The sequence below is a fragment of the Coenobita brevimanus genome, chromosome 69, assembly GCF_032717465.1.
Source record: "Coenobita brevimanus isolate Jiangsu-jjx chromosome 69, ASM3271746v2, whole genome shotgun sequence".
Lineage (NCBI taxonomy): Eukaryota > Metazoa > Arthropoda > Malacostraca > Decapoda > Coenobitidae > Coenobita > Coenobita brevimanus.
In genome coordinates, this window is record NC_137022.1 from 21,975,315 (window position 1) to 21,996,863 (window position 21,549).

General features: G+C 42.3%; 1 protein-coding gene across 1 annotated transcript; it reads left to right on the top strand.

The window, feature by feature from the left end:
- The first annotated feature begins 3,198 nt into the window (after positions 1–3,198).
- On the top strand, positions 3,199–21,038 carry LOC145406153 (uncharacterized). The gene is made up of 4 exons (XM_080277350.1): positions 3,199–3,338; positions 4,448–4,563; positions 4,945–5,031; positions 20,860–21,038. The coding sequence occupies exons 1-4, from the start codon at positions 3,199–3,201 to the stop codon at positions 21,036–21,038; spliced, it is 522 nt and encodes a 173-aa protein (XP_080133476.1).
- The last annotated feature ends 511 nt before the right edge of the window (positions 21,039–21,549 follow it).

A 21,549-nucleotide genomic window follows, 5' to 3' on the forward strand; every position in this document is an offset into this window, starting at 1 on the left:
GCCATCATTGGGAAAATCGAACAACTTCGGTCTACAAAATATGTTTTCTTCCTTTTTTTTCTTCTTTAATGTAAGAAAGAAGGAACCAAAGACCAGAAGCCAGCAAGTTCGTTCCCTCCAGGAAAAAAACAAAAACAAGGTAACAGAGAGCCAGATGTACTAGGATCACACTACATGTACGTACGAGTTCTTTACAGGTGTGTGTGAAATTGTCATATCCCAACAGAAGTTCCCTGGATGTATGTGGGGAAGCATCACACCCTCCACACGAGTTTACAATGGGTATGTGGGGAAGCATCATATCCCCCACACGAGTTTACAATGGGTATGTGAGGAAGCTTCATACCCCCGAAACATGTTCACTATAGATATGTTGGGATGGGCCTCACCCAACAAACACAGAATTCAGCACCCCACTACCAACAGGAAGTAAGCTGGGGAGTTTGATGTGCACCACGTACGATGTTTTTCTACTAACTAAAGAGTCAAGAAAGAGGTCGATGTTCCCAGTCCTCCAATATGTTGAAACTTGTGACAGCAACATAGTCTGGTGTAAAGGACTCTACACGACCTATCTACAGTAGACTCATTTTTTTTTTTTTTTTGTTAATCGAGGCGAAGATGCACTTGACAGGTTAGTGATGACTGGCTGAATGCAACGTACCTGAATAACATCATTGTATTTCAAATAATTACCGGTAATTTGAATCGAAACTGGTAATCATCTGATATACAGCGATGTTATTCGGAAATGCTGCATTCAGCCAATCATCACCAAAACCTGTCAAGTGCATCTTCTCCTCAGTTAAAAAAAAACTGAGTGGATAGGACTGATTTGGTCATTTAATATGACAGCAAATGTGTCGGTATAAAACAACATGCCTGTTTAGTGTGTTCTATCAGTATGACTGAAATCCACACCACCGTGGAGACTCCCACCCTTGGATGGAGCCACGGCCCTACCCTCACCCCCGAAGGAGACCACGGAGAGGCAGGTAGAGAGCGTGCCAGGTCCGAGCAATACGGGCCCAGGTGCACCACGGCTCTACGCCCCTCTTACCCTCAACACGGCCAACGACAACTAAAGTCCCAGTCAACTACAGCTCAACCGGGCCAGCCCTAGCCAGGATCGGGGTGGGACTTGTCCACAGGTAGTCCCAAGTAGCACCGCAGCATTGGTCACTGTCCATACCGGGGAAGGATCGGCTACACTACGACCTTCAGCTGTTGCCCCCTGCAGCACCGCGGTATCGGCCACTGTCCATACCAGGGAAGGAGCGGCCACTGTACGCCCTTCTGCTGCAGCCATACCTGGAACCAGCCCCGCGGTGGCTGTCACTGTACGCACGTTGGCTGGCAAGCCAGGGAAAGGCAGAACCGCGACGTCAGCCACTGTCCACGTCGGGGAAGGAGCGACTACTGTATGCCCTTCATCTGCCCTCACCTCCTTCGGGAGTGGCACCGTGGTATCGGCCACTGTCCATACCGGGGAAGAGGCAGCCACTGTACGCCCTTCTGCTGCTGCCCTCAGGATCTGTGGAACCGTGACGTCGGCCACTGTCCACGTCGATGAAGGGTTGGCCACTGTACGCCCTTCGTCCGCAGTCCCTAGGGCTTCCCCGTCGGAGGAAGTCCCTGGCGCGGCCCACCCACCACCCAGAGGCCGTGCAGGACGCCCTTCTCGCTCTCCCCATAGGTGTGGTCCCCAGGAGGAGTTGCCCTTTGAGGAGTGTTGGCAGGGCGCAATCCGGGGAGAGAGAGTCCACACCCTACGAGTCGCCCCTGGACGACACCCAGCACTGACGGACGCCACCCTGAAGGGACACAGCAGGCCGCTCCTGAGGGCGGTCCAGCCCAGTGGTGACTGCAGCACCCAGCCACCCAGGGACGCACCCAGGACCCCGGGGCGGGACCTCCGGAGCCCATCCCGCTGACGACCCTCCGCCAGGAGCAGACGGTGGCAGGTGCGACTCCTGGCCTTGTTTGGTCCCATTCCTGAGGGCCACCTGTCAAGTCGAGGCCTCACTATGGAAGGGCCTCCCTGCACCCCGGACCGTGATCACACCCGGGCTACCTCACCTCCTGCAGTAGTCCCGTGTCCCCTACGGGAGGGCACGCCCGAGGACCAGCCCCCTATGCCTGGGTGCCACCTCTGATTAAGCCCAAGTTTCAGCATCCCAAGAAGCCCACTAGTGTAATAACAGTGACTCCCTACAGAACAAGGACTGACAGTGTCTGTATTGTATGGCTTATTCACATCAGTGGTACAGTGAAGTCTGACAGTGTTCATACCCATCACAGTGACACCTCTAATGTACAGTGAGAATTACCTAAGTCTGAAAGTAATGAGTGGTACACTAGGACTGTACGGGAAGGAGTATATAAACTGTGCCAATAACTCCTGTGTGCTATTAGTGAATATTATTGACTGATGGTGATTACCCTTGTATGTACTGTGTGCAGTAATTATTGTGTACCAAAAGCCTGACACTGTCCATATAACCTACATTGTATACATTTGCTGCATATTGTAAGGGAATTGGAATTAAGACAATATATGTATAAGATTGGTCTGCCGAGTTTTTATGCCCTTTCCCTCCTGTTGTGTGTTCTAGTTCAGGTCTCGAAAGAGGACCCCGCTCAGTAGCTAGTGTTCTTAGGACGAGAAGTCGACCAAAAAACACCTAGCATAACAATGACAGTACTTACATGGGCGCCAAATGTGCCCGTGCGTGTCAAGAATATGGAGTAAATTATATGATGGAAAATATATGGTGTACAATAATTGGTGCAAAATGTACAGGGTGTCCCGTTAATAGCCCTTCACTAGAAATTCACCAGGCAATCTTGTGTTTCGCGGAGACGGCTCAGTCTGCTGGTGTGGGCTGGTTTTGGCAGCGGGATCAGGAAGTGAATAAATGATGCAGGATAAACATTGAACAGGAAGGAGAACGTTATGTACGGGCCACCCTGTGCAGTGTAAAATTCTCACTCAAAACAGATTGCGTCTTTGTAGTGTGGTAATCCTCCTTTCCCCCGCCGGCCAGTAATACATTAATGTGAAATTTGTCCATATGTTTAAATTATGCGATGGAAAACAAGGTGAATAATACCTGGTGTAAATATATGATGTGAAATCGTACGGCGTGTCTTAAACTGCGTGTGCGTAGTGTTGTTAGTGTGAAAAATCAAAATAACATGCGTGTGTGGCGTAGTAATCCTCCTCCCCTCTCAGGCCAGATCACCGAGGCACCAAACCAGGCAGCCACGCAATTCTCCCCACCCTTCATCGCCGTGGCTAATGGCTGCTACTACTTCCACGACACCAGGATGGCATGGTTAGCTTAGCAGTCCTCTGATGCTTACCGGCTTTACATATCAAATAATACTTTACGGATAATACTGCACAATAGCACTGATTTTATACGTAATTTTTTCAAAGTACTACAGGAAAACGAGGATGTTACTAATCTGTCAATAGTTAGGTATTTCGTATATGAATTCTTTCATATATATATATTTTTTCTTTGAGGGATCGACTTATTTTCATTCCTCGAGCTTGACAAGACGGCAAATATGATGGGGAAGCCTCTTTTTCCTTTGCTGAGGGAACATGCATCTTCACTGTGTTGTAGTCCTGATGAGTGTGATCTTAATGGTGTGTGTGAAGTCTGTGAACATGCATTTGACATTACTTTCCCTCTTGTTCTATGGTGGAAACGATCTTACCGTAATGTTCTCAGAATGAGTTTCCTGGAGTCTGTCAAGTCGATACCTTATTTTATATTTTACCCAGGCCACCAGCAGATAAACAGTTTTAAGATAGGAGGGACCTCTGTAGGTGAAAGGTTTGTCTAATCCTTCCTGTTCGAAACGTCTGCACTGAGCTGAATACAGTCATTTAGTGAAGGCAAGCAAAGTAAAATATAACGTTTTAGGAGTGAAGGAGTTAAATCTGACTGAAAATAATGCGATGATGAGGTGAGAGTACACTTTGTTTTTGTGTGTGTCGTCCTCACAGTCAACAAAACCAGGTCAGTGCACTTTGAATTCATGTGCTAGGAATCCGAGAAAAGATATTACTTCATTGACTGATGAGAAAAAAATAGGTATCAGAGCAGAGATTATATTATTTATACCTTTAGCTTGGAGGTCTGCATATAATAAAAAATAGGCAAAATCAAGGAGCTGGATATATTTATTTAATTATGGAGCCATCAAAAACGTATGCAGCCATCTTTTATGCTGAACTAAATGCAGGATCAGAGTAAATAGTGACCATGGTAACACATCAACCGTGGCTGGAGGGAGATGCAGTCCCACCGCCACAGTCATTCGCCACGTAACGTCATGAGCCTCTCTGCGCCAGGTGGCTCCGTTTCCATTTCAAAGTGCACCGATCTGTTGTTATTCGGGCCTCTGTCTTGACATTTTCCTAACCCACCAGGCACGACGCCCGCCATCACTGCCAAGGTATGAGCGGGACGGACTTCACTGCCGACCCGGCAACAGTGGCCGATTGTAACCAGCACTCACACTTCTGGCAACACATCCTCGTGGAGTGTGAGTCTCTCTCTCTCTCTCTCTCTCTCATATTTACCTTCAGGAAAATACCGTGACCTTCAGTGGCAATGCTCTACCTCCAGTCCTTTATGATCTACCCTGCACATTAGTCTACACCTTGGCACACTGTTGTATCTTATTATAATCAGACATGATAATGAAACACTTTGGATCAGTGGCATACAGGAGAATAAGATGAGGTGCTATGAAGCCTAAATGAACAAGAATATAGCTCTTTCGTTGTACACAAACGTGCTACATACGAAGAGGTATAAATAACTGGATGTAATATGGTAAGTAAAAGACTAAGGAAAAAGACTAAATCAACAGGAATATGATCACTGGTTATTACTGATTTATTCAATTATTTTTTGTCTGCAGACGGGAATGTTGCTCACTGGCCCGGTGGATTTGATGAAGGACAGGAGGGAAGCTGGCACTGGGTGACAGGGGAGGCAATGGCCATGGGTTTGCTCTACTAGTACCCGGGATACTCATTCAACAACCCTGACAACCACGGTACCTTTGGATACTTCGTTACACTTAATTGTTCTAATGCGATGCGTTTTATCTGTCAACAATTTTAAGTTCCTCTACATTAACCTAATCATTTCATAACCAGATTTTATTTCCGAGCTGAATAAAATAATCTTTGGGATAAATGAGAGTTATTCTGATGCCCTCACTCACGAATGTTACTCCTAAGCTGAATAAAACAGCTGAGTTGTGACGAGGTGTTGTAATTCGTTTAATCCATACCATTAATTCTCTTGTGACCTTACCCACCTGTGTGTGTGTGTCTGTTCTTACCAAATTCTTCTTACCTAATTGTATCTTTACAGGAATGAGTCAAGCTCGTACTGTCCTGTGTCTTAAACCATATTTATCGTACATATCCTTAAATTTGTGAATTGTTTTGGCACACACTATTTCATTCGGTAGTGCATTCCATTGATCAATTGCTCTGTTTGGGAAACTGAATTTCCTTACGTCTTTATCACCTCTCTTCTTATGCAGTTTTTTGCAGTGTCCTCTTGCTGATGCTTCTCTATATGTTAAGTAATCATTTATGTCTATTTTCTCCTTCCCTGATATGCACTTATATAGCATTATCATGTCGCCTCTTTTCCTTCTCTCCTGTAGTGTTGGTAGATTTAGTTTATTTAGTCTTTCTTCGTAGCTTAGGTCCCTTAAGCTTGGTATCCATCTTGTAGGGGCCCTTTGAACTTTTTCTATCTTGTCTGTGTGTTTTTTGAGATGAGGACTCCAGACTACTGATGCATATTCCAGGGCTGGTCTAATGAATGATGTTATTATCCTTCTTAGCATGTCTTCATTTATGTATGTGAATGCTATTCTCATATTTGCAAGCAGTGTATACATGTTCCGTACCTTCTCGCTGATGTGGTCAGCCGGAAATAGTTTGTTATTGATAATCACACCTAGGTTCTTCTCCCTTTTTGATGTGTGTAGGGTTTTATTTCCTAACTTATAATCCCAATCAGGTCTTTTTCCACTTTTACCAAACTTGATTACATGACACTTGTCCACATTGAATTCCATTTGCCATGTATTACTCCATTCATGAAGTTTATTTAATTCTTCTTGCAGCTCTTTACAAGAGTCTGTGTTAGTAATTCTCCTTTGTATTTTTGCATCATCTGCAAACATATTCAGATAGCTCTCATTTCCAGTGTTACTGTTTATATCATTTATATACACTAAAAACATGATTGGTGCCAGCACTGAACCCTGTGGTACTCCACTAGTCACTTCTTTCCATGATGAGTAGTTTCCTCTTAGTACTGTTCTCATTTCTCTTTTTATGAGAAAATCTTGCATCCAACAAAACAGTTTGCCTCGAATTCCTCCTTGACGGTACAGTTTCCATAAAAGTCTTTGGTGTGGTTCTGTGTCAAAAGCTTTCTTGAAATCTAAATAGATACTGTCCACCCATCCTTCTCTTTCCTGTATTGTGTTTGTTACTTTGTCATAGTAGCTCAACAGATTAGTAACACATGATTTTCCTTTTCTGAAACCAAACTGTCCTTCTTTTATCATACTGTGTTCTTCTAGATGATTTACCCAAGCTTTTCTTATAAGCTTTTCTAATACCTTGCATACAACACTGGTCAGTGATACTGGTCGGTAGTTGAGTGGATTTTGTCTATTTCCTTTTTTCAATAAGGGGACGATATTTGCTTTCTTCCAAATATCAGGTAGTTTACCTTGACTCAAGGATTTCTTGAAAATTATAAATAATGGTTTACTTAACTCCTTTGCACATTCTCGTAGTACCCAACATGAAATTTCATCAGGACCACTTGCTTTTCCTCTGTCTAATTTACTTAACTCCTCCTGTATTACTTTTTCTGCTATTTGTATATCTGGTAGTATGTGTGGACATGCATGTTCCACATAGTCCCTTTCAAAAATTTTTTCTTTTGTAAAAACTAATTGGAAATTCTTATTTAGTGCTTCACAAATATCTTTCTCTTGCGTATAAGTGATTCCCTCGTCCGTAATGGATTGTATTATATCTTTTACTTTGGTTTTGCTTCTGATGTAGCTGTAAAACAGCTTAGGTTGATCACTACTTTAATTTATTATATCCTCCTCAAACCGTTTTTGGGCTTCCCTCCTTATTCTTGTATAATCGTTTCTTGCCTGTTTGTAATTATTATACGCCCTTTCACTATTGTGTCTTCTGTATCTATTACACAACAAATCTCTTCTTTCTTTTGATTTTTTACATTCTGTATTGAACCATTTCTGTATTTTCTTATCTGCTTCTTTGTGCTGTGGGATGTACTTCTGGACTCCTATTTCATAAAATTCACAGAATTTTTTATATACAGCATTTAAATCTTGTCCTCTAAGCTCATTTTCCCATTCAACTTCTAAGAAATACTTCTTTAGGTCTTGATAATTTCCCTTTTTATAGTTTAGGCTCTTTTTGTAACTTTCATTGCTGTTAACTATCTCATATGCTATCCTGAAGTTGTAATTTAGTACTGCATGAATGCTTTTGCCGAGTGGAGGGTGATATATTAAACTGTCAATATCATTCTCTTGCCTAGTAAATATTAGATCTAGCACTGAAGGTACATCGAGTCCTCTTTTTCTGGTGGTTTCCCTCACATGTTGCGTTAGGAAAAACTCTTGCACGAGATCCAGGAGCTTTTGGTCCCAACAGCTTTCTTGGCTAATTATATCTAGAGTATTTCAATTTATATTTGTATTAAAATCTCCAGTTAATATAATTCTTTCCGATTTCTCTTCCATTTTATGTAGTATTGATCTTAAACTCTGAATTGTACTCTCTGCCAGGTCCTCATATTCATCTCTTTCCCATGTGTTTGATCTGGGTGGCATGTACAAATTGGCTACAATTACTTTCCCTTCAGAATGTGTTGATCTCTACTGCAATCAGTTCTACTTGTGATGGTATATCTAGTTTTATTTCATTGACTTTCAGATTTTTCTTAGTTAATATTATAATTCTTCCTCCTTTTTTTTTAAATTTCTGTCTCTTCTCCATATATTGTATTCCTCTAAGTTTAGTATGTCATTGGATATCCTTGGTGTTAATTTTGTTTCAGTTAGGCATATTATTTGTGGTTCATTTTCTCTGACATAATCATTCATCTCTAGTAATTTAGATACCATTCCATCCACATTTGAGTACATCAACTTTATCTTGTTTATATACTTGTCATGACATGGTTTTACTACCTTCCTCCTTTTTATTCCATCCTGTTTATGTACCACTTTCGTACCTGCAATCCTATTACTTTGTAAAAAAAAATTTGTTCTTCTCCTCTTCTGATCTTCCCTCATTTTTTGTTTTTGCTTCCTCCCTTTTCTCTTTCAGTAATTCCAGTTCCTCTTGTGTTAGGCATCTTTTTATCCATACATTTTTGAACTCCTCTTTTTCCATAAGATTCTTTGCATTTTTTAGTATCTCCTCCACAGTGTTTACACTCTGGAAAGTCACCTTTAGAGGTCTTGTCTTGCTTTTCTCGTATTTCCCTAACCTTTTGTGTTCATCTATGTCTTTACTACAGATTTCCTCTGATACTCTTTCAGTAAGCTCATTACATTTGCCATCTCCTTTTTGTCTCTTGTGATCTTGTTTTTTACTTCTTCCTCTTCTATACCAGTGATTACTATAGATTTGTTTATATCTACTGAATCTCTGACTAACTTTGGATTGTTTTGGATTATTCTTTTCACTTCCTGTTTAATGCTTTTTTCCTTCACCCTTGTTTCTAAGTCTTTCTTTACTTTCACCATTTCAGCATACGTGGTTTCCACATCATTTTTGTAGCTTTGCACAGCTTCATTCACCTGTGTTATCTTCTCCTCAATATCACTGCTTTGGTCTATCAGGCTGCTTACTTGCCTAATTGTCTCTGTATCATTTTTGAACTCTTCCATAACACTCTCGTGATTGACTAGTGTACTTGCCATATCACTCATTTTCTTCCTAAGTGTACTCAATTCCACTGTTAGTTCACTGATGGTTGTGTCTTTCTTGTTGGCCTCCCTTCCTAGTTTTTCTATTTCTTCCTTTTGCAAGTGCATCTGCTTCTTTATTTCATCAATTTCATTTTTGAAAGCCATTTCTAGTTTGTGTACACGTTCAACCAGTCTATTGTGCGTCTCCACTTCAACCAGTTCTTGGTAGAAATCATCATCTTGCTTTCTACCTTTATCCCTTTTCTTTTCCAAATTTGCTTTACTAAAGTATGTGTCCATTTTGCAATACTAAAAGCACAGAGTACATGTACTTACATACCCCGTGCAGCTGTAGTCTAAACAAACCTCAGCTGACTGAGTGCATTCTTTCGCCTCTTGGTTCTCTTTTCTGTTTGAACAAGTCTTGTTTAAACTTCTTATTTTTTTTCTTTTAATAATGAAAAATCATTTAGTCTAACCTGGTACAGAGCTTGACTCATATAAAGATACTAATTTAGGTAATGCCACTGGCCGTGCTGGTTTGGAGCGCCGACGTCGCACGTCTGCTATCTGTGACTCCCACTGTGTGTGTGTGTGTGTGTGTGTGTGTGTGTGTGTGAACTTGCTTAGTCATCATGTCAATACTGGGACAGACAACACTGGGTGAGTGGGTAGGTAGGTTATATAGTTTGGTGGGTGGTTGGATCGGGGAATATAGGCTAGGCACATTGGGGAATAGATCCATGGACTCATGGTTGGAATAGGTACATGTGAGGAAACAGGTCCATAGGGAACTAAGTCCTTTAGGGAAATGGGCGAAAATGGAAATATAAGTCCAGTGGGTAAAGGTAGGTTCATGGGATATAGGTCCATTGAAGAAGATAAATCCACTTTGAGATTCGGTGTTTCCTCATGGGGAGAAAAAAGATTCATGTCAGAAAGATCCATGGGGAAAATTGGTCCTTTGGGAATATAGAATTATGGAAAAAATAGACTCAAAGGGGGAAATTGGGCAATGTCAGAATGGGCCTGTGATGAAAAATAGGTGGATGCGGAGGCTGATCCCTTGGGCGTGTAGCTGAAGGCGGCCTTATGTGATATATTTTTTTTTAAATCAGGAAATCTGGGTTCTAGGCCTCTACTGTAATATCTCCACAACATTAATGCCTTTTATCAGTCAACAGTCCGAGATTTTACGTAGTTAATACTGATTCCTTCATTTTATCACTCAGCTGATCAGAGCATTACCATATTGCCCTAATCCTTTCAGTACAATGTATTTATTCTCAATGTGAAAAAAAGTTGAGACTCTCTCTCTCTCTCTCTCTCCCTCTCTCTCTCTCTCTCTCTCTCTCTCTCTCTCTCTCTCTCTCAACAATTCTGATGTAAATTGAACCCTTCACTACAATAGGCCCATTCTAAGCTGAAAAAATAGTTTGGCAGTAGCACGAATAAAATCTATATATCATCGTACTGAAAAAATAAACATTCTCTGGACAATACTCTCAAGGAGGGATCGTGCAAGAGTGGGAGGAGGAAATGGGAGGTAGTCAAGGCTAAAATATGGTATTTAAAGAGGAGTGCAAAATAAGACGAGTGTGGGGAGGAAGGGATATTGATGAATTTCGGGGTGAGTAAGAGTGTGTTCTGGAAGGATGTAAATGGTGTTAAAAGAATAAGAGAACGAATGAATGATGCAGCATGGGGAGTGAATGGAAAAGTTGTAACAGACTTTGATGAAGTGAAACTAAAATGGATTGAATATTTTGAACGACTGTTTTTAATGTGTATGTGGCAGCGCATGAGATATAAGTGCTGTATAAGCTCTTTCACTGAGAGGGATAATTTCACTGTAAAAAATGGCAGTAGCAGAAACAAGAGAAATTATAATCGCACTAAATAAGTTAATGGAGATTGTGTCTCACTCCTTCACTACTAGACATTTAAACTAAGAAACAAATCCCCCACCAGCAAAAAAAAAAAAAAAAAAAAAAAAAAAACTACTAGAGAGGCAAATAAGCAAACAAATTCAAGACACTTCTCATATGTTGCTTCTCATACGTAATTACATGTACTTTTATATGCTTGTATCTGCAACTCATATGAAATGAATTACAGAACAGACAGGCTTTGGGAAATGGTGATATCCTCTGGCGAAAGTGTGTGTGTGTGTGTGTGTGTGTGTGTGTGTGTGTGTGTGTGTGTGTGTGTGTGTGTGTGTGTGTTTTCAAATGTATGCTTATGTTAATGCTTTTATGTTTGTGCGTTAATGTGTGTCAATGTGCGTGTGTTTCAATGAATTATGGATATGTATGTGCATCTGCGTTACCTATCGTGTCGTGGGAATCAGGCAAGGTGGCCTTAATAAAATATGACGTTTTCCCTGCCTTATCTCGGCACAATACATTACAGTATCATTTCACTACTTAACTTTTCTTTGCGCAACTCTGGACGTAGACTAGATCAGTGCTTCTTAAATTGTAAACCATGGCACCCTGAGGAACCATACTGTATATTTCAGGAGAGCTAGGGGGAAGTTTTTAAGTGTCTGGAATAACTGGAGAGAGAACTATATATTCATTTTCATGAGGTAAAATTTTTGACAAATAATACTTCCGTGAAGTAGCTCGTGCACAACACACATAAAGGCAATGCAAAATTAATTCCTTAAATTTCGAAGTGACACATTTGCCCGTGATGAGCGGAAAGAAGTGCATGGAAGAACTTGGGGTGAGGAATGTTACAGCAAACTGGCTGTCTTAAGCTGCACTTGGCTATCAATGATCTGGAAAGTGTTAGGGATGTGATCAGATGAAAACAAACCGACCATTGTAAATTCCTCGATGTCCAAGAGTACTCCAACCTAACGCACACCTTCACATGTCACCACTTCGGCTCTAACATCCGCTGTCCATTCTGGCGTGCGGTATTAACGGTGGTGTTGTTGGATCTTTCCGATGATCAGTAATGGCCGTTGTAATAATGTTCAAATAATCAAACTGCTCCCTTCCCCAGCGCAGTATCGAACTCGCTTGCTATCGAACAGCAGGTCACTCCTCTAACCATCAAATTTTTCATTCATAACAAGGAAAAAGAAAAGTGGGAAGAAAGCTTAGATTAATGGCTGTAGACTGAACAAGGGGTCGCTAAAATAATCAGTCTTGCTAAGTCCCATTCTTCCACAAAACTACGATCTGCAGTAGTCAGTGTTACATCCAGGTCCCTAATTTTACTGCTGGGAGAACAGTGACAAGAGGCAAACAAACTGAGTCCACCAGTCTGGCCCGCTTGAGAAATACTGAATTTTTCTGTCATACTGCCTCCTCGATTTGTTTTCCTTTGGTGGTCGTGTACTTCATTTACGTATGTATATATATATATGCATGTTTGTATGTATGTACTATGTATGTGAGTCTGGGCATCGATTTGACAGCCTAGCCACTTAGTCCCAGTAATCTTTTCTAATGTGCCACACACCTACACATGCCATCACTTTGATATTACTGAACACTTGCTGGGCCTGTCTCAGGACTGAATCCGCGTTATCTCTGACAACAAAGAGCGCCTTCAGAGTTTCACACTTTTTTTTTTTTTTTGCTTGCTGGGACAAGATTGCAGCTTCAGGATGATAATAATAACAATAATAATAATAATAATAATAATAATAATAATAATATAATCATCATCATCATTACCATTGTTAATATGTTTCGATATATCTGGACAGTGATGTATCTCTGCCTAATGCCCAGTGAAAATTTGCGTGTTGTGTGTGTGTGTGTGTGTGTGTGTGTGCGTAATTCACCAGGTCGGTCAGGATCACGTGATAGTTGTGATCATCAGTACTTTACCCTCCCGGAAGAGAGCTGAGAGCTCATATAGTCCGATCTAAGGGCAAAGCCCTGACCTTCACGCACGCACACACCCATCCTCTTGCTCAGGGAGGACAGCAACCACTCGCTTCGTCAGTGAAACTTTTCGCATCCCGAGCAAGGCGCGAACCCCCGTCTTCGTAGATGCTAAGCGAGAGCGTTACCACTGTGCCGGCGAGCGATATGTGTGTGTGTGTGTGTGTGTGTGTGTGTGTGTGTGTGAAAGCAGGGTTACACAAGATTTGCTTATCTCAACACCAGCTGACAGTACCCAGGCAGGACACGTACACATTGCAGTGTCCTTAAAAAAACAGTAAGCTGCATTTAACCTGTCCTGGGGAAAAGTAAGCTGCATTTAACCTGTCCTGGGGAAAAGTAAGCTGCATTTAACCTGTCCTGGGGAAAAGTAAGCTGCATTTAACCTGTCCTGGGGAAAAGTAAGCTGCATTTAACCTGTCCTGGGGAAAAGTAAGCTGCATTTAACCTGTCCTGGGGAAAAGTAAGCTGCATTTAACCTGTCCTGGGGAAAAGTAAGCTGCATTTAACCTGTCCTGGGGAAAAGTAAGCCGCATTTAACCTGTCCTGGGGAAAAAAAAAGTATGTCCTCAACTGGGGTAGACAGTAAACAGTATTTTATATGGAAATAAAAATGGAAACCTACAAAACCTGTCAGGAGAGAGAGAGAGAGAGAGAGAGAGAGAGAGAGAGAGAGAGAGAGAGAGAGAGAGAGAGAGAGAGAGAGAGAGAGACCAATAAATATAATAACAATGATGATGATGATAACAATTAAATACTGTAATAATAATAATAAAAAATAATAATAATAATAATAATCAGTAGTAGTAGCAGTAGCAGCAGCAGCAATAGCACCACCACCACCACCAACAACAACGAACATACGATTGTCTAGCAAATCTGGCACCTGTGCATGGCGTTGACTGCACATGTGCACATACACGTATAAAGGTAAAGCTTCTAAACACTCTCTCACTCCGTTCTCCTCCGTTCTTGGCTAAGCATCATGTCTCTGCTTCACGCCTTCCTTTACACCCTGGCTTACCTGTCTTTCTGCTCAGGTAAGTGTCAGGACCTCGTATTCTAAGTGGCGATGGGGCCTTCATAACACCTCTTCCTTAGCGACTTATCCAGCTCACTGCAAGGCGTAGGTCTTTCATTTTAACTTATCCTAGTCTTTCATGCTTCTGCAGCTTATTTCGTGTAGTTATACTGTGGCTCCATTCTGTCCAAAGCACTTCTTCTTGACTAGTATCATACTCCAGTGTTAATCTACTGTTACAGCTCAGCATTCTAGATGGAGAGATGGCAGTTTTAAGCCAAGTTAGAGTAATGTGAGTAGTCAAAGTGAATAGGAAATCGGACACAGGGTCTTATTCTTTGTGGCTTTGGTGTCTTCGTAACACCTCTTCCTTAACAATTTATTCTGTATATTGCACCACTATTCCCTCTTGTATGTTGTTGATGGAAGCGGGGGGGGGGGGGACACAACCTGGCCGCACTATGGGGTGGTACTACTACTCTGCGGCCAGGTTGTGTTAGGAAGAATACTGCCACCGTATTCCCTGCGTGTCGTAAAAGGCGACTAAAAGGGGCGGGGTGAGGGGACTAGGGACCCCCTCCTCTGTTTTTTAGTTCCTAAAAAGAGACAGGCCAGAGAAAGGGATGGGGGATGGAGTTATCCCCGTACCCTGAAGATTGGGTCTATGAATGTGCGTGGATGTAGTACGATTGAAGCTAAAAGGGAGGAGATTGGGACTATGTTTGTGAGAAGAAAGTTGGATGTGTTAGCTTTGAGTGAAACGAAGATGAAAGGGAAGGGGGAATCTATGTTTGGAAGTGTGAATGGAAGATTGTCAGGTGTTGATAGAGGAAGGGCAAGAGAAGGTGTGGCCTTGTTAGTGAGTCCGGAAGTACAGCAATGTGTGATTGAATGGAAGGAGGTGTCATCGAGACTGATGTGGGTGAAAGCGAAATTTGAACGTGAGTTGTGGGTGTTTGTGAGTGCATATGGGCCTGGTAGTGAAAGGGATGAACAAGAGAGGGAGTCTTTCTGGAATGATGTTGATGAGTGTCTGCAGAGTTTTGGAGCGAATGTGAATGTGGTAATGATGGGAGATCTGAATGCTAGAGTGGGAAATGTAGCAGTTGAAGGCGTAGTTGGTATGCATGGTGTGCCTGGAAGAAATGAAAATGGGGAACAAATGATAGCGATGTGTGTTGAGCGAGAGATGGTGATTGGGAATACGCTGTTTGAGAAGAAAGATATTTATAAGTATACATTGGTGAGACAGGAGGGTGGAAGGGTTGTTGATAGAGCTTTGATGGACTATGTGGTTGTGTCTAGGAATGTAAGAGGAAGATTGTTGGATATGAGAGTTCTGAGAGGGGAGGGTGGAGGTATGTCTGACCACTACCTGGTGGAGGGAAAGTTAAGAGTAGGTAAGAGATGGGTGAGAGCTAGGAGGGTTAGGTGTGGCAGGGAGGTTTTGAAAGTGAGTGAGTTGGATAAAAGAGAGAAAAAGATAAAGTATCAGGAGAAATTGAAAGATGAGTGGAACGCAGTGAAAGATCGGGAAAATGGCAGCGTGGAGGAGGAATGGCAGTTGTTTGAGTGCTGTGGTGGGGCATGCAGAAGAGGTGTGTGGTGTGAGACGTGTGGTTGGTGGTGTAAGAAAAGGAAGTGAATGGTGGTGCGAGGAAGTAAATATGGCTGTGGCTGAGAAGAGACGTGCATATGAAGTGTGGCTGCAGAGGAAAGATGAGATGTCATATGAAAGGTATAAGGAAAAGAGGAATAGAGCGAGAAGGGCTGTGCGTGATGCTAAAGTGGCAGCAGATGAGAGGTGTGGTAGGTGGCTGACAGAGAATTTTCAACAGAATGCGAAAATGTTTTGGAAGGAGGTGAAAAGGGTGCGAAAGGGAGAGTCTTGGAAGGAAGAACGAGTAAAATCAGAGGATGGAAGGATGTTAATTGAAATGGATGCAGTAAGGAAGAGATGGGCAGAGTATTTTGAAAGATTGTTAAATGTAGAGGAGGAAAGGGTGGCTGAGATTGTGGCGGATGGAATGGTGCAAGGAATAAATGTGTTGGGAGAGTTAAATGATTCTTTGATCACGAAGGAGGAAGTGGAGAAGGCAGTAAAGGAGATGAAAACAGGGAAAGCTGCAGGTATGGATGGGTGTGCTGTGGAATGCCTGAAGGGTGATGGAGTGACTATTGTTGACTGGTTAGTAAGATTGTTGAATGTGTGCTTTGAGAAAGGTATGGTGCCAATTGACTGGGCAAGTGCTTGTGTGGTCCCGTTGTATAAAGGCAAGGGTGATAAGTATGAATGTACTAGCTTTAGGGGTATAAGTCTGTTGAGTGTTGTAGGTAAGGTGTATGGTAGAGTGTTAATTATGAGAGTTAGAGAGGGTACAGAGGGAGTGATTGGTGATGAGCAGTTTGGCTTTAGGAGAGGGAGGGGATGCGTTGATCAGGTGTTTGCTGTGAGACAAGTGTGTGAAAAGTATTTAACGAAAGGCAAGAATGTATTTTGGGCATTTATTGATTTAGAGAAAGCGTATGATAGAATTGATAGGGAGGCTTTGTGGACTGTTTTAAGATTGTATGGACTTGATGGTAGGTTACTTAAAGGGGTGAAAAGTTTTTATGTAAATAGTAGAGCGTGTGTAAGAGTGGGAAATGCTGTGAGTGATTGGTTTCCCGTGAGAGTGGGGCTGCGACAAGGATGTGTGATGTCGCCTTGGTTGTTAATATTTACATGGATGGTGTTGTAAGGGAGGTGAATGCAAGAGTTTTAGGTGGAGGTCTGAGTCTGGTGAATGTTGATGGTGGAGAGTGGAATATGAAGCAGCTGCTGTTTGCAGATGATACTACACTGGTGACTGATTCAGAGGAGAGATTGAGACAGTTGGTAGAGGAGTTTGGAAGGGTGTGTGAAAGGAGGAAATTGAAAGTAAATGAGAATAAGAGTAAAGTGATGAAGTGTACGAGGTTGATAGATGGTAGAGGGATGAATATAGTTTTGAATGGTGAGTTGCTTGAGGAGGTAGATTGTTTTAAATATCTAGGGTCACATGTTGCTGTGGATGGAAGAATAGATGTAGAAGTGAAGTTTAGAATAAATGAAGTAGGAAAGGTGCTGGGAAGAATGAAAAAAGTGTTTAAATGTCGTTCGCTTAGAATGGATGTAAAGAGAAGGCTGTATGAGGGTGTTGTGGTACCGACTGCGTTATATGGGGCTGAAACATGGAATATGGGTGTAGCAGAGAGGAAAAGTTTGAATGTAATGGAGATGAGGTGTCTGAGGAGTATGTGTGGAGTGACGCGTGTGGATCGGGTGCGAAATGATGAAGTGCGAAGGAGAACTGGAGTTGTTCGGGAGATGGCTGGTAGAGTTGAGCAGAGGGTGTTGCGATGGTTTGAGCATATGGAGAGAATGGATAATGAGCGATTGGTGAAAAAGATAACTAGATCTGATGTGAGAGGTGTAAGGCTGAGAGGAAGACCACGAATAGGATGGATGGACAGTGTGAAGAGAGTGTTGGAGGCGAGAGGGATGTCTGTTGAGCAAGGAAGAGTGGTTGTGCGTGACAGAAATAAATGGAGAGAAATTGTGAATGAATAAGTGATGACGCAACCCTGAGGGGATATTCTCCCGCATTTGGTCTGATCAGCTAGTCAGGTCAGGTGCAGGTAAGGGGATGGGTCTGTTATGATGTGGCAGGGGTAAACCAGTTCTGCTGTCTGGCCCTGCTGCGGATGTCACTGATTGCATTGCGCAGTTGACCCTTGTGCGGTGTGGTGCGGTGAGGATCTGTCCGTTCTCCCCTTTGGGGCTAAGATGCGAATGAATGTGTTTGAATGGATGAGTAAACGGGGAGTGTGTCGTCCTGTCTCGGCTACCTCCCTTTCCTTGGGGGAAGCAGCCTAGGTATATAGATAGATAGATAGATAAATGACGCCCAAGAAAATATTAGATGTAATAGGCAAAATGAATCGCCGAGTTAGAAGTGCACCGAAGCCTCCTGTACCACCTGAAATGAAGCCCCCAAATGCAAAATACTCGATCGGAAACTATCTATTCTATCTATTGCCAGACGCCATAATCCCGCAAGGGGTGGCCATTTGACTTTGAGTTATTTGTTTTACAGAGAGGGACACTAACCCTCCACCAACCCACTTGTTGACACGTAAGGAGTACGTGTGATTTGGTTATATGGTTACCACCCAGCTTTGTATATGGTTTCTTGGCTTACAGGAAACCATTTGACTTGTCACTCAATGTAAAGCCACCTGTAAAGGAAAGAAAAGCATTAAGAAATGACAGGAAAGATGGTAGAAATAGGAAGAGAGGAGGGCAGGCACAGAAAAAGAATGATAAAGGCTAAAGAAGAAGTAGGCAGCACTACATCAAGTGAGTGGATGATAGTCGCCACCATCTAAACGCCGGGATAAAATTTGGAGAACAATCGATTTCAGCATGCCATTTTCTAAGCATTCGGATTCTTACTGTCACCTACAATACTATAACTCGGTTTGTTTTCATCTGAGGGAACTGTGCAACTCTTACAGGTTACGTTACAAGTCCTTGCTACGTGAAATCAGATGAGCTTTAGTTATGAGGTAGAAATGAGCCTCCTTGGTTACTAGTCAAAATTTCTCCTTCAGTCTGACTACGTTTATCCATCAGGTGAGCTGAAAGGAGTTGGAGATTTTTGTCAGATCAGAATATATGGACTATAGTGCTGGAGGGAAACGCCTTTATATGGTGGCACCGATACTATCCAAGCGACTCACCTGCCTGGCTATACACACATGCACCAATTGCTTCCCTGTCCCAAGCAAGGAGGATGGTGGACTGAAGGAGACGGGTAACTTAAGCCTTCAGTCTAGTGGGTTCACGTTTAAGATGAGTCTAAAGGTACTACAGCATTCTACAGTTGGTTTTTGTTTTGTTTTTTAACCAGAAATGAACAGAGGAAGAAGGAAAAGAAAAAAAGGTCTTAAGTTTCTTGAGCTGATGGTGCATGTAAGATATTCAGTTACACGTTTATCACCAGTAAAACGCCTTTGTCGACGAGGTACGAGAGAGGCCATTTAAATCTGAAAGCACTGAAATGTCGCCTTACGCCCCGAGGATGCCTAGAGTATATTGATAGCTATCTACCTACCAAGTTTCATGCATTTACGACAAACTGTCTGGACTGTGGCCCTCTTTTGAAGATTTTCGACATGCTACACTTGGCGTGTGTCATATGCCACGTGCACCGCCTGGGTGTGGTAAAACCTACCAAAAACAAATAAAGAATAGGGCTATCATATTGTGCAAACCACGCAGTGATCTACCCTGTGGTTTGTGATATATAATCTTCTCAAAAGCGTTATGGTCGGGCCGGGTCGAGCCGGACTAGGTCATGCCTTTCATATGTGTGAAAATGCCACTACTTGACGAGAGACTCACGGCTTCGCCCTCGCTTGTAATCAGTAGATATTTCAGTTACACGTTTCTCACCAGTCACAACAGGTATAGCCTTTGCACTCTAGCCTGGCCTAAAATTACCGTCTCTCTATCTTGCATATTGAGTTATAGTAATGGTTAACGCTAAAATATGATCATGGGCACAAAGAAGTGCCATGGCAAGGATTCAAAACCATAACTGTCTTTTTCTGAAGGTACATACGTGATATAAACTGCAAAAGGAAGAAAACCTGGGCCAAGTTAAAGTAAAAGAATCACAATATAATCCTTTTACCTTCATTTGACCCAATTTTCTTCCTTTCCAGTTTATCTCCAGGAGCTCACTGGCAGAATAAGGCAATAGTATGGCTCTACGTCCTTTACATCGCACTTCTTTGTGACTAGCACCACATTCTAGTGTTAATTATTGCTATAACTCAGCTTTAAGTGTGGAAGGATGACAGTTTTAGGCCAGTTTAGAGTAAAAAGGGTATAAGCATTCCATAACCATACTAGAATGATAACACCCTGCAGTTCGACACATTATCTGTTTTATTCATGCAAACTCCAGATGATCTCCTGTAGTGCTAGGGTTACTGAAGGCTAAATCTAACCACTCCAGTTCGAAGTCTTATATAAGCTGAATATAACTGTCCGACGATAGCAGGATACACGTCACCGGATGATGGAGTTAATGACGTGAAAATTACTACAAAAAATACGATTTTTAATACCTTTTTAACTGCTATGAAGACGTGCCCTTCGGAAAACTTAGTTAAAATCCTGCGTGAATGTGACCACAGGCTAGGAAATTATTCGAAGTAAAAATTGCCTGCAAATGTACTTGTATTTTGCCAATCAAGTCACCTGGATGTCGCCACGCGGTATCCAAGGACATCATTTTATCACTACAGGGTGTGCCGCGAAATATTTGAGGAACGTATGGAAGTTATTCTACGACTAATTTTGAGTAAATATTGTTATATCAACATGGGTCCAATTCTCAGTTGCTTTGGAGCTACAGTTACAGATGATCTTACGGGCAAAAATGGTCGAGCTCATAATTTCATAATTAATACCATAAAGTCATCACTAATAGAACCTCTGTAGCTGCTGAGAATTGGACCCACCTTGTTACAGCGATCTTTACACAAAAGGAGCCCTAGAAAAAGCTCCTGAAGTTTCTCAAAAATCTTGCGGGACTCTGTATTACCCTAGGGTTTGGAAGAAATTGTTCAAAGTACCGTAAAAAATCATTCATAAACCTGCTGTGTTTTACTCCCTTCTCCAGGTAAACTAATTCATAAAGACGCTGCCGTCGCCATATTCACCGACATCGCCTAATGAACACGATCCAGGGGAAATTGTTTGAAGGAAAAGATAAAAAAAATTTATGTTTCACCTTATAAGCACGATCCCGGGGAAATTGTTTGAAGGAAAAGTTACTCACAACAATTCTTACGTTTCACCCTCTCTGCCAGGTAACCCAACTCACCTGGTACCCGTCGACTTCATGTCAGATACAACCGAGACCTCCGCTGCCACAGACGCCCCCAACTTCACAACAAAAACCACAGCCACCACCACAACCTGCACTCTCCCCTTCATAGACGTGGCTGGCGGGTGCTTCTTCATCCACGAAACCAAGCTGTCCTGGTAAGCTCCTCATTCTGGCACCTACACTGGGTCGTATTCTAGGTGAAGATTGGGAGTGAGAAAATTTCAAGCCCTCCCCCACTCTCACATGTACAGAGGGTCGTATTCTAGGTGAAAATTGGGACTGACTAATAAATAGAAAAAACTAAGTCCCCTCATCATCACACTACAATGGTCCGTGCTCATGGTTCAGATTGGAACTGAAAAAATTAAGTCCCCTAATCATCACACTACAGCAGGTCGTATTTTAGGAGAAAGCTGGATATTTCTACATTACCTTCAGTGCTACTAATATTCCTGTCTCTAAAAGTATTGAAATTCTTGGTGCGTCGCTTAACAATACCCTCAACTGGACCTCTCATGATAGATCACTTGCTAAAGCTGCTTCAAAAAACCTTGGATTATTATACAGAATCTGCAACTATATCAGGACAAGCAGTTGGCTATAATTTCCAAGAATAATGTGCACTTTCAGCTGGAATATTGCTCACCCTTGTGGAATGGTTGTGGAGAGG